This window comes from Opisthocomus hoazin, chromosome 6, assembly GCF_030867145.1.
Source record: "Opisthocomus hoazin isolate bOpiHoa1 chromosome 6, bOpiHoa1.hap1, whole genome shotgun sequence".
NCBI classification, from domain to species: domain Eukaryota; kingdom Metazoa; phylum Chordata; class Aves; order Opisthocomiformes; family Opisthocomidae; genus Opisthocomus; species Opisthocomus hoazin.
In genome coordinates this window covers 5,737,179-5,750,340 of record NC_134419.1, presented here as the reverse complement: position 1 = coordinate 5,750,340, position 13,162 = coordinate 5,737,179, and the positions used below count along the sequence as shown (strand labels likewise).

General features: G+C 52.5%; 1 protein-coding gene across 1 annotated transcript in view; it reads right to left on the bottom strand.

The window, feature by feature from the left end:
* Positions 1–3,167: 3,167 nt before the first annotated feature.
* The window catches only part of PLPP3 (phospholipid phosphatase 3), a 48,115-nt gene continuing 38,120 nt past the window's right edge, over positions 3,168–13,162 (bottom strand). Inside the window, exons 5-6 of the mRNA XM_075424422.1 lie at positions 10,707–10,883; positions 3,168–4,973 (exon numbers count right to left, since the gene is read on the bottom strand). Of these exons, the coding sequence (XP_075280537.1) occupies positions 4,848–4,973; positions 10,707–10,883 (303 nt within the window). The 3' untranslated portion in view covers positions 3,168–4,847. The remainder of the gene's footprint in view (positions 4,974–10,706; positions 10,884–13,162) is intronic.

Here is a 13,162-nt window from a genome sequence, read left to right as displayed (position 1 = left end):
AATCCCTGCCTGTGAAAACACGTTGAACTGGTCTCTGTGCAAAAAAAGACAGGTTTGACCAGAACGGCACCTTGTGCAGAAAGGATCTGCCAGCCAGGCCCGAGCATCAAAGGCAGAGGGCTGAGCCGGGTGCTCCGCAGCCTCCGATTAGCATCGGCGTGAGCAGAGCCCAGGTTTTGCAGCACTGAAGGCCACAACCAGCATCCAGCCTCGGGGTTCCAGCAACGCGTCGCGTTTGCATGAACGCATCGGAGTCTGTTCACCCGCCTCCCTCGCCGGGAGAGCTGCAGCGAGCCCCAGCGTGCGGAGCGGCGTGCGAACGGCCAGCCCCAAAGCCTCCCGGCTGCCCAGCATCCCTGCCGACGTGCGTTTGGGTGAAGGACCAAACGTCGCAGAGGTGCAAGGTGTGAGCTCCAGGGACTGCTTGGGGACCGTCCACAGAAGCAGTTGCCCTGGGATCCTTGCGCTTGTATGGATTTGTTTTTTTTTTTTTTTTCCATTTCATCCACTTCTCTTTCACTTCCTTCCTGACCCCCAGGAAGCGATGGCAATAGTCACCGTGCTCACGGCTTGCGGTACCCACACCTCCGCTCCTTCAGCTTCCACTTCTCTAAGGGGGTTTCACTGAAAAGAATATCGGTGCTCATTCCTCCATCTCCCATCCATGCCTCCAGCAGTTATCACTCCCCTCCACTGACTTCCCAAGCCATCGGCAGGGGTGAGCCCCAGCAAAGCTGCACCCAGCTGCGGGGCAAAGCTGCCCGAACCCTCCCAGCCCGTGGGCACGGATGGGGCCAGACAGCAAAGGGAGGTGGACGGGAAGCGGAGGAGGAAACGACCACAGCTTGGCCCGAAGCAGGACTTGGCGTTGCTGATGCTCAACCCCACGCTGTAACGTTCAAGCCCGTTGCCTTCCATGAATTTATCCACGGCCTTTTCTCCCTGTCGCCCACCTGACCCACACATCCTGAGCGAGGTCGCACGCCTCACCAGCCCCGCAGCCACCGGCTCTGCCCCCGCTCTTATCGCCTCCTGCGCTGCTTCCCCTCTGAAGCTTCTCCAAGCCCTCCTCTTTCACCCAGACATCTGTATTCCTGTTTTCTTCCAAGCAGCTGTGGGTCAGGGTGCAAAGCAAACACTTTTCTCAGGCCAGCGGTGGCTGTGCCCGCGCCAGCCCTGCACGTGAAGGGGTCCACAGGGCTCGGCTCCTGCCAGGCGCCGGCAGACGCAATGGGGTTTCCTCCTCCCACCCGGGTTGCTTAGACCCAGGCAGCCTGTTTTAGAGATCAACTGGGGATTCAGGGTCTGTCCTCACAGCCATTGCCCTGAAGCTAAAATCTCATTTCTACAACGCACTCAGCCCCCAAAGGCTTTCACATCCTAAGCGGCACCACAAAAGCTCCCTTTGCATTTAGGACAGGTGCAGGTTTACGAAGATTCTCCACGTGTAATAAAATATTGCTACTAATTAGGATAATAATAGCAAGTGCTAGCTGCGTTCTGCCTGCTTAATTTCCACCTGCTATTTATTTGCAGTTTGATGTGGTAGCTGCTTCCTGTCACGCATTCTTGCAAATTATATTTCTGAGCTGCGTTATCTGGCTGATGCAGTTCACCCAAGGAGTGGCCGAAACGCAGCTCTGACCGTGTCTCACCGCCGAGAAGTTCATTTTCTTCTCTACGAGGAAGAAAAAAAATATAGTAATGAAAGAAGAACAAAAAGGTAATAGTGGAAGAAGAAAAAAATCAAGGCTGCCTTGTAATGGTAAGCTGTGCATGTGTGAGTAGGGGAGCACGTGCTGTTGTGGGCTTTTTTTTGCTCTCCTTTTCCCCTTCCACCCACATCTTTGCAAACCACCAAGCTGCAGTTTTGTTCTGCTGCAAAGTGTCTTTTTTTTCATGAGAAGGTGGTGGTACAGAGTGTAGTTGTGAGTCCTCCCAGGCAGCAGCTGTCCAGGACATCCAGCAGCCAGGCTGCAGTTCTTCAGACTCTTTTTTATTTAATAAAAATAAAATTCTTTAAAGTTTATAATAGCGCTGAAGAAAAACGGATGCCCTCAAGAAAAAGGCATGTGTGCAAAGACTGGGCAGAGCCAAGAGCGCAGCGCAATGCAAACCCACGTGTGTCCCCATCACACCATCTGCAGCCGGAGCCGGTGGGACCTTCTTAAGTTGGGCAGAGAGGAACCTGATGAGGTTCAACAAGGGCAAGTGCAGGGTCCTGCACCTGGGGAGGATCAACCCCACGCACCAGTACAGGCTTGGGGAGGACCTGCTGGAGAACAGCTCTGCGGAGAGGGACCTGGGTGTCCTGGTGGACAACAGGTTGACCATGAGCCAGCAGTGTGCCCTGGCTGCCAAGAAAGCCAATGGGATCCTGGGGTGCATCAAGAAGAGTGTGGCCAGCAGGTCGAGGGAGGTTCTCCTTCCCCTCTGCACTGCCCTAGTGAGGCCTCATCTGGAGTACTCTGTCCAGTTCTGGGCTCCCCACTTCAAGAAAGATGAGGAGCTACTGGAGAGAGTCCAGCGGAGGGCTACGAGGATGATGAGGGGACTGGAACATCTCTGCTACGAGGAGAGGCTGAGGGAGCTGGGCTTGTTCAGCCTCAAGAAGAGAAGGCTGTGAGGGGACCTAATATATACTTACAAATATCTGCAGGGTGGGTGTCAGGAGGATGGGGCCAAGCTCTTTTCACTGGTGCCCAGCGACAGGACAAGGGGCAATAGGCACAAACTGAAGCAGAGGAAGTTCTGTCTGAACATGAGGAAGAACTTCTTCCCTCTGAGGGTGACGGAGCACCGGCCCAGGTTGCCCAGGGAGGTTGTGGAATCTCCTTCTCTGGAGATACTCCAGAGGCGCCTGGACAAAGTCCTCTACAGCCTACTGTAGGTGACCCTGCTTCGGCAGGAGGGTTGGACTAGATGACCCACAGAGGTCCCTTCCAACCCTGACCATTCTGTGATTCTGTGATTCTCGCACGCCCCCCGCCGTGGCATCGGGTCCTTTGGATCCACAGCCCTCGTGTGTCGTCAAATCCCAAAGGGTCACCCCCAGTCGTCCTGCTAGGCAAGGGCCCTAGCTCCCTGGCAACCCAAAGGCAGAACACCAGCTCACACCGGGATGTTTAGTTGTGTTATGAGCTTTTATTTAAAAAGCACATTTATACAGCAATAATTTCGCAGATACAAACTTCAATTTTGTATTCTACAAAAGTCTTTGAATATTCTTCTCTTTACAAAATGGAACATTACAAAAATACAGACAATTTAATATGATTTTTTTATACAAATGTCTCTAATTGCAGTTATTTTCATTAAAATATTACTACCACAGAACTACAATATTTTAGTCGACTATAAAAAAATTAATTCAATGCTTTTTTAAGCAGCAAAATGTAAATAACACAGGTCAGGACACAGTTTATAGTCATAGTGGATATATCTAAAATTGTTTCAGAAATAATATTTTACATAGTTAATTTTTAAGGTTTTATACATTATTTATATAATATTTATATATAAAAAATCATAGCTTGCTATAGTTGAAATGATAGGACGGATTCTGTAAGAAGGATGTGCAAATGGCCGTTCTGCATGCTTTGCGGGCTCCCTTTGCAAACGCGCTCTGTGAAAGGGCTGCAAACCAAGAACCTGTGGTTTCCGGGCAAAAAAAATAAAAATAATAATAATAATAAAAAAATCACACTCGATATAGGCACAACTGATTTACCACCGGTGTCACCGAGCGGAGCGCAGGACCTGGTACCTGCCGTGGCACACACCGGGTGCCCAAGGGAGGAGAAGGAGGAGGAGGAGGAGGAGGAGGGGAGGATGCACAAACCGACTGACACCCAGGCTGGGACGTGCCGCCCAGCAGCCCGTCCCAAAACTGCAGAATAAAAGTTTGCCCGGGACTCAGCCCCGAGGTCGTAGTGCGAACGCGTCTTCGGCAGAGCCGCCGCTACCCGCTTGCGAGCCGCCAGCTCCCGCGGGCGCGCAGAAAGTCTGCTGCGATTTTTTGGGGGGAAGGGTGGGGGGCGATGGCCGGGACGCGGAGGATGCTCTTTTCATGAAGGGCCATTTGTGGGTGCTGCGCTCGCCCGGGGGCTCAGGCAGGATGAGCCCTCGCCAGGGAGCGAGCGGAGAGGGAGAAACGTGGCTTCTCCGTGTGGAGGATGCAGTTATTCAGCCTCACTGCGCATCTCAGGACTGCTCGTTAAAGGTATGTAGTGTGATCAGAGACCCTTCAGAGATCTTTTTCTGGGCAAGCTTCTTCTAAACTAAGTCACAGTATGGAACAGAGGAGGCAAAAATCATCTAGTATTAAAAAGAGAAAAAAGCAACTCTTACAAACCAATCCCAGATCTTGGCTCAGTGCTGTTTCTCATATATAGTGCTATACAATTTAGTCATGAGTTGGTTTTTTCGTTTGTTTCCCTCGCAGGCATTGTAAATCTTCATAGTAAAAAACACTAAGATGGCCAGCTTTCCAAAATTCCCTTAGTGTTCATTAGGCTATGAACAATTTGGCGTTCACTAGAACATGAACACTCAAACCAATTGCACATCCAGAACTCCGGCACCTCTCTTTGTTCGGCTTTTGTTTGTTTTTCTTTCTTACTGTCGCTTTTGACTTAGTTGACCACCACCCCTTTCATCCAAATGTCTCAAGTTGAAAAGACCACAGAGTAAGACTTTACTGGTCGGGCAAGAAAGTCTCTCCCTACATTCTACTGTCTGATGAGATTTGAGAGCAGCAGGTAGTTGCTGTCAGCAGTCATTTTTTTGCCAAAAAAAAAAAAAAAATTTAAAATAAAATACAAACACCCATCCGATTTCTGAAAGGTCTACACCATGTTGTGATGGTTATTTCGCTCAATGATGTCCACAGGTGAGAGGATCTCCTTCCGGATGGGCGGTGGAGGCAGGCAAGTCTTTGTCTTGGGCTTGAAGAGATCTGAGACGTAGAAGACCTGTAGGGATAAGTGAAAAAGTCAAACTTAGCCACACTGGGTGACATTCTGTTCAAAAATTGGGTTTACAGAATATATACGTATCTTCAAGCTGCAAAAGCAGCACTTTTTCTGCTACTGAATGCCTGCTCATGACACCGAACGCCGTGCAATGCCAAGCACCTCCTACCACCTTTCTGTACGATACGGAAAAAGGCTCAGACCTTGCAAAAAAACAGCGTAAAAACATGACAGAACAATCTCATTTCTCCCCGCGTAATCATTCAGTGCAACACCCAAACCTCTGCTGAACGGGTTGAAAAGCCAGGAAACAGATACACGGCCCACACTCCAATAAAACAACAAAGGTCTCCGCAGGGCTGGCTCAACTCATGGCGAGTGGCTTTAGGGTCGGAGTCGGCGTGAAACAATTCATTCAGCCAGACATCAGGTGAGCAATTAAAAGCTTTCAAATCAAAACTGTGTTCCAAGTTATCAGCAATGAGTCAACGGTGAGTGATGCTCTCTTCTTGCCCCACCAAGGCGCCGGTACAGAGCCGGGGTCTGGTCCTGAAGCCAAAGCCCAAGTAGAGGAGGAGCTATTCCTGACTGCTTCTTCCTGAATATCCCGTGATGTAACCCCTCTCCCGGATGCGAAAAAGCCAGCGCTTGGCAATTTCAGGAGGTAGCAACACAATAAGAAACAAAGTGCTGGGAGGAAACTTCCACATCCTCCCTTGGCAGCCACTGCACAAAGCTTATCGGTCCTCCAGGACCAGGCCACTTTCTCCCTTGCCAGCCCTCAGCCCCAAGCCAGAAGGGAAAAGAATCAGACAGCGCAGATCCTCCGGATGGGGCAAAAAAGTGGTGAGGACTCATCATTCCATTGGCTGGCACCAAAGCCCCAAAGTTCGGTCCTGCCACCGACTGCCCCTGCCAGCCCGAATCTGCTGGCTCATCTCAGGCATCCTCAAGCATCGTAACTGGGACCAAGCAGTGGGTTTGCTGAGCCGAAGCCCCGGGAGGAGCAGCTGTAGGAATTAATAGCACGTTTTGAGTTTTCTCCCACAGTACTCAGATGCGACATTTAAGCAATAAGACAAAACGTGGGGAAAAAAATAAGTCCGAGGTGCTCAAAGGAGTAACATTAGGTTAGCACGCCCAGGCTGGGAAACACCGGGAGGGGAACGCAGGTTTTCCCCTCTGCATCTCCACGTTTTTCAGCTACCCAGAGCCCTACGCAGCAGCTCTAGTCATCCTAGATGACTAGCTGCAGATACGCAGCTGAGGTGAACAGTGAACCTGCCACAAGTGGCAATTTACTCCTACCATTCTAAGCGGGGATGCAGGAAGCTGAGCTGTTGTTGCTCGGCTTTTATTGCTCCGTGGAAAGGCAGGGAAGGAGCTGACATATAAAACAGCTCTTTTTTTTCGGTGCATGTGTTGGTGTCTGGCTGCCTAGTTGTGTAACAGAGCTGATAAAAGTTGTTTACAGGGCATCCAAGTGGTAGCATTTGTGCCTTTGGTTAAATAAGAGGATCCAGCTGAACCCGCCGAGGCTCTCAAGCTGGAGTCTGGCCTCTTGCTGCAGCATCACCGTGTAAAAGCACGCTGAGCTGCTCTGGCAATGGCTTTCTTTTGGGTCGTTAATAACTGCAAAACCCCCGCTCGGCTGGCTTGGTGCATTTCTGATGCCATCTCGCTCATTTGCCCACCTCGGGGAGCTGGATTCAATCAAAAAGATGTCCAGTTTCTGCACCAAGACAGCCATGACAAATCAATTTATGGGAGGAGATTGCTGAGTGCAAGAAGCATATGGGGATTACACCGAGTCTGGTCCTTATTTTGGACAGGAATGAGTTATGGTGGAGTGTCATCCTGGGTATTTTAGCTTTTACTGTGCTGCTCACTGCTTTTCAGGGTTTAATTCAGAGACTGGGTAAGAGGTTTCATTTCTCTTTAAACCGTATTTCACTTTAACGTGGCTGGAGGTTATATAAACACTTACAGGAATCATGAAACGTGATCTTTGGGGGTTAAAACAGTGTGTTAAATCCTCCTAATGCTTGAACTGTTTAACACAAAAAAGGACTAATAAACGTGCAAAGTTTTTCAGTTGGATTAGCTCCATTTCCTGTAGAAGGTGCTCTCCACCCATAAAGAAAACTTGATAGCAGCAGACTGGGCGCATATTGTACAAAGCAATTCAGTGTCTTATATTGCCCCTTAACAACTCCTGTTCCTTTTTGTTATATTGAAGAAATCCTTAATCACACACAGAGAGGTTAAACCAAGTCATCTGAGCTAGCCAGAGCAACAGCAAAAGGAGCATATCCTTCCGACGCCTCCCTTTTTCTCTCTCCATCAGATGAGACAAACCACACAGCACACAGCAGGCTGCCCACAACATCCATAAAAACTATTTCCACTTAAGAAATCCTCATTGTATTTCACCCCGGATCCGAGTCCGAATGTTTCATCAGCTGCAAGCGCTTGACACTAATGTCTTCTGCTTGTTATTTCAGGCACTGAAGGCCAAATGCATCTGCTGCGGCACAACCTGGATTTAAGCTCCGGCAGCCCTCGGAGGTGAAACCCACGACTTGTGAAAGTTCCAGCCTGACAACTAGGGTATTTTAAAAGCCCTTGATTATCACCAGAGCAGACTCTTCAAGGCTTTGCTGGGGGAAGGGGTGCCTGGGAGCACCCAGGGTGGGTTGGAGGTGATGTCCAGGTCCCTTCCTCTGCTCCAGAGCATCCCATGCACGAGAGCTGGATCCCAGAGTTGGGTATACCAGTAATTGCTCAGATACAGAATGAATCACAGAATCCCAGCATGGTTGGGGTTGGAAGGGACCTCTGTGGGTCATCTAGTCCAACCCCCCTGCCGAAGCAGGGTCACCTACAGTAGGTTGTAGAGGACCTTGTCCAGGCGGGTCTTGAATATCTCCAGAGAAGGAGACTCCACAACCTCCCTGGGCAGCCTGTTCCAGGGCTCCGTCACCCTCAGAGGGAAGAAGTTCTTCCTCATGCTCAGACAGAACTTGCTCTGCTGCAGTTTGTGCCCATTGCCCCTTGTCCTGTCGCTGGGCACTACTGAAAAGAGCTTGGCCCCATCCTCCTGACATCCACCCTTCAGATATTTGCAAGTATACATTAGGTTTCCTCTCAGCCTTCTCTTCTCCAGGCTAAACAAGCCCAGCTCCCTCAGCCTCTCCTCGTAGCAGAGATGTTCCAGTCCCCTCATCATCCTTGTAGCCCTCCGCTGGACACTCTCCAGTAGCTCCTCATCTTTCTTGAAGTGGGGAGCCCAGAACTGGACACAGTGCTCCAGATGGGGCCTCACCAGGGCAGTGTAGAGGGGAAGGAGAACCTCCCTCGACCTGCTGGCCACACTCTTCTTGATGCACCCCAGGATCCCATTGGCCTTTTTGGCAGTTTCTACACCAGTTGTTTTAGCAAAAAGCTGCTAAACTTTACACTGAATGCAAACTCCAGGGAGTTTTGGGGTGACGGTTAGGCTTGCTGATCTTAAAGGTCTTTTTGAACCTAAATGATTCAGTGACTCTGTAATTCTTCCCCTTATCCCTTGCTGCCACCTCCCAAAAGTGAGGAGAGTCTGCTGGCCCCTCCTAGGCAACAGCTCACGCCACCAAAGCCAGGTTTGGGAGAACAAGAACACACCAACGGTTCTTTGAAAGCTGATGAAACGGGACCAGGGTTGGGTTTAAACCCTGCCCAGGTTTTAAGCTGCTGCCTGAGATGTCCCCAGCCGCAAAGCCATGCCTGCAAAGGGCGAGGAGACAACTGTCCCCTCCACGAGCCGGCTGGGAAGAGCAGCGCCGGTTGCCCCGGGCTTGCAGGCGAAGCCAAGCCTGCCTGTGAGGCTCCAGGCAGCTGCTTCCTATGTCGGTTTACCTCGACACAGGAAAACCAGCCCAGCACCGCCGCAGCCTCCCCTTCCCAGCACAGCTTCCAGCTGCTGGAGGACCGGGAGGGGACGGCCAGCCCTGCTGCTCGTCCTGGCCAGCAAGCATCCGGACGCCCGGCCGGAGCATCCGGAGAGCTATTGTCTTTCTGAAACCACCGCTGGGATCCACAGATGGATCGCCTGGTCCCTGCTCCCCCTCTGTATTGCTGTTATCCCGCTGCCCAAGCGGGAAGGCACACGGAGAGGTGAATACTCCCTTGTAAAACTGACTGGTGATGTGCACTTGGTGCCTCGACAAACCCACGTGGTACATATTCGAGCACCTGGACTGAGACAAGCTGCTCCATTGCTCCCCACGTTGCCCAGGGCCTTTTCTCCCTGGGGCTACCAGCACTGCCACCACTGGGATAGGAAAAGATTTCCAGGATTTGGAGAAACATCCTAACGATACTGGTGTGAAGGACACAGGACCCATGACGCCGTTGCTGCGAGCAGGCGTTACAGCAGCAGCACACAGCCATACACACACACTTCTCTCTCGTTTCCCCCTCTGAATTTCTTGGCCCTGTGTGGGACATTGGCATCAAGCACCAGTAAAACCCAACAGAATCACAGAATGGTAAGGGTTGGAAGGGACCTCTGTGGGTCATCTAGTCCAACCCCTAACAGCTACGGCTCAGAGAGTTAATAATACTTCATTAAAACTTCCCAACAATGACATTTTTGTCTTGGCTTTGGAATATTATCAATGAATGGAAAGTACATAAACAACCTATTTTCTCTCCTTGCAAAACATAACATTGCAAACTTAATTCCTTGCCTCCAGCGCTGCTTTACTTTTTAGATCAGTCGAAAAAAACCCCAAACAAACCCCAAATCAAAGCCAAGAAAGCAGTAAGCTGTTAAAAATCTCGGTTTCAGGAGTTACAGACACAGGAACGACCATCACCCCCACCCCCTCTGTTTTCACGCGAGGCAGCCACCCGCCCCGGTGCCCCCCACCCTGCCTACTCTAAAACACTGACATGTGTCACTTCGAGTTACAGGGCTGCGCAATCAGCTCACTCTTCGGAAAGTAAATTGCATGAGAACAAGCCCGGCAGCCGCAGACGAGCGGGCACGGCTTTTGTTCGCCGTTTTCTCACGAGCCCTTTTGCCGCATTAAAAACCCACCACCAAGCGAGGCAGCCGGCCCCCCCCCGCCGGGCAGACACCGGCTCCCGCTCCCAGGACACCGCTTTTGGCTGGATTGTGCACGGAAAAGCCATAATCCCAACCGCCCCAGACTCCCCACTCGCATCCCAGGGGAAAGGCTTGCAAATGAGCCAATGCTCGTTAGCAACAGTGGCAGGAAAAGAGCTCTCCCTTGTCCGAACGCCTTCTCGGCGTGCCTGGGTGAGGGGCCCTTTGCCCAGGAGTCTCCCAGAGCTCAAGGCTGATGGGGAAAAAACCCCTAAACGTTGCATTTTTCGCTGCGCATGCTGTTTGTTCAGTGGGGACAAGGCTTGCTTCACCCCTCCGGCACGGCAGCGGCATTGCTCACGGGGAGGGGAAGCACCAGTGGGTGCAGCCTCCTTCGCTGCGTGCCCATCCTCGGGCTGGTAGGGTGCCCTGCTCGAGCCACGGTCCAGCTGGAAACGAGCTTTGCCCGCGCTGTCACGCAAGGGTGACGCCGGACCGAGCCCTCGCAGCACGCTGCCCGCTGCCCCGTCCCCGGCTGTAACGGCGGCCGACGTGAGCTGGCAGCAGCGTGGGTTGGGGAGGTGCCCCCCGTTCCCCCCGGGACCCCCACCGGCATCCCTGGCGCAGTTTGCCGCACTCACCACGCAGTAAGCCACCAGGGCTCCCTGTGCAAAGCCCGCCAGCACGTCGGTGGGGTGATGCTTGTGGTCCGACACGCGGGACAGGCCGGTGTAAAACGCCATCATGACGAGGGTGAACTGGAGGAGGGGTCGGAGCAGGCGGGCTCCCTTCCACGTGAATCTGGCCTGCAGATAAAACTGCGGAGAAGAGAGGAAAACAGAAAAGGTTGTGTTAATTTCACGGCAGCAAAGGAGAAGCTGCACCTGAAACACGCACGCATGGCAGCCACTGCTCTGTGGGGCTGGCCATGGGGCACCTGCACCCCGGTGGCTCATGAAGAGCGGACCTGCCAAATAAGAAGAATGGTCTTTTCAAACGTGTGGCCTCCTTCGTGCAGAGAGTCATAGAATCATTAAGGTTAGAGAAGATCTCCAAGATCACCAATCCAACCGTCAACCCAAGACCACCATGCCTGCTAGAGGGGAGCGGAGCGGGTGGGATTCACCCCATAGAGGGGGTGAGGGCAAAGGCAGGCGGGCACAGCCCTCCCTTGGTGAGCCAGGGCCAGGAGCTTGGGACCCTCTGTATCCCAGCTCACCCCCTGGCCCCACTTCAGTCACTAAGTCCATCAAGGTCACCCACACCATCACACTGGGCTGAGTAAGGACATTCCTCCCCACCACTATTCAGTACGTAACAGAAGCAAGGTCCCAAATTTGGGGCACACAGGACCCACGGCATCACTTGAAAGAAAACCAGGCATCATCGCAGCATGCCACACCTCCAGAGAAGCCCCAAGGATCTCCAGATGCAGCCGCAACTGCTGATGACGTGGATGTGAAAATCCAATCCTCTGACGTTGCCATCACAGAATCACAGAATGGTAGGGGTTGGAAGGGACCTCTGTGGGTCATCTAGTCCAACCCCCCCTGCCGAAGCAGGGTCACCCAGAGCAGGCTGCACAGGACCTTGTCCAGGCGGCTCTGGAATATCTCCAGAGAAGGAGACTCCACAACCTCCCTGGGCAGCCTGTTCCAGTGCTCCATCACCCTCAGAGGGAAGAAGTTCTTCCTCATGTTCAGATGGAACTTCCTCTGCTTCAGACTGTGCCCATTGCCCCTTGTCCTGTCGCTGGGCACCACTGGAAAGAGTCTGGCCCCATCCTCCCAATACCCACCCTTGTGAAATTTATAAGCATTTATAAAGGTCCCCTCTCAGCCTTCTCTTCTCCATGCTGAACGAGCCCAGCTCCCTCAGCCTTTCCTTGCAGGAGAGATGCTCCAGTGCCTTCATCATCCTCGTAGCCTTCCACTGGACTCTCTCCAGTAGCTCTTCATCTTTCTTGAACTGGGGAGCCCAGAACTGGACACAGTGCTCCAGATGGGGCCTCACTAGGGCAGTCACGTCTCCCAGCCCGAGCCCCGGGGTCTGCAGGGGCATAGGGAACAGCCGCCCCACCGCACGGCACGGGAAGTCACCCCTAGCCAGCGAGGGAAAAGCAAGGTCCCGCCTTGACCCAAAAAGACGAAGCTGACATGACGTCAAATGGACATTGTCCCTTGACCCGTCCCCCCCCCAATGACTATCTTGGGCCCATTTCCGTTTCGGCTGGCGGGCATGGCTGGTTCCTGTGGGAACCGGGAAGCCGGGCGGGAAGAGAGGACAGGAAAACGGCAGCCTGCTGCCCGCAGATGAGCGGGGCCGGGCTGCGGGAAGGGAGGGACGCCGCAGCAGCCTCCGGGCTTGGGGAGGAGAGCAGCACTCGGTGGGTCCAAGTGCATAAAAGCGCCTGGAAAACACCGCTTGGCTCCCGCGGCTTGGATCCGCCGCCCGTGGGCTCAGCTGCCGCGGGTATTTTCTGCCTGTTCTGAAATGAAGCGCTGGAAGTCAGGCCCAGCGTTGCTTCGTGGGACTCTGCAACATCAGAGGGCTGGAAAGGGGTTTAACACCCATTTACAATTCCTTTTACACACTCAGAGCACTTCACACTGCCTTGATATAAAAGGGAATGAAGCTCTCGCCCGTTTCCCTGAAACCACAAATAACTTAATGACACCATTTGCCTATAAAAGTGGAATTAATTGGAAAGCTGATAAGGGGGAAGCATAATTTTGGCCAATTTAGTTTGGCTGTTGCACAAACATTACATTTACCCCTTTTTGGAAAGAACACACACTGGGCTCTTCAGAGGAAATGAAACATCATGCCATGTGAATGGAGCAGATGCTCCAAATTATCCAAATTGTTAGCCAATTAACATGCAAGAGAGCAGTACCAAAGCAGCTCGGCGCCGGCTAACGCACGTTACGATTCTGGGGAATATATCTACAAACCAGCCCCGGTCCAGGAACGGAGCCACGTCACCGCGGCGCACGCCCCGCGCCGGTGCAGGCGATGCTACGGGACGAGTCACAGCTCCCCGCACCCCCACAGCAAACCCACGCCGACGTCGCCCAGCAAACAGACCACCGCGCTG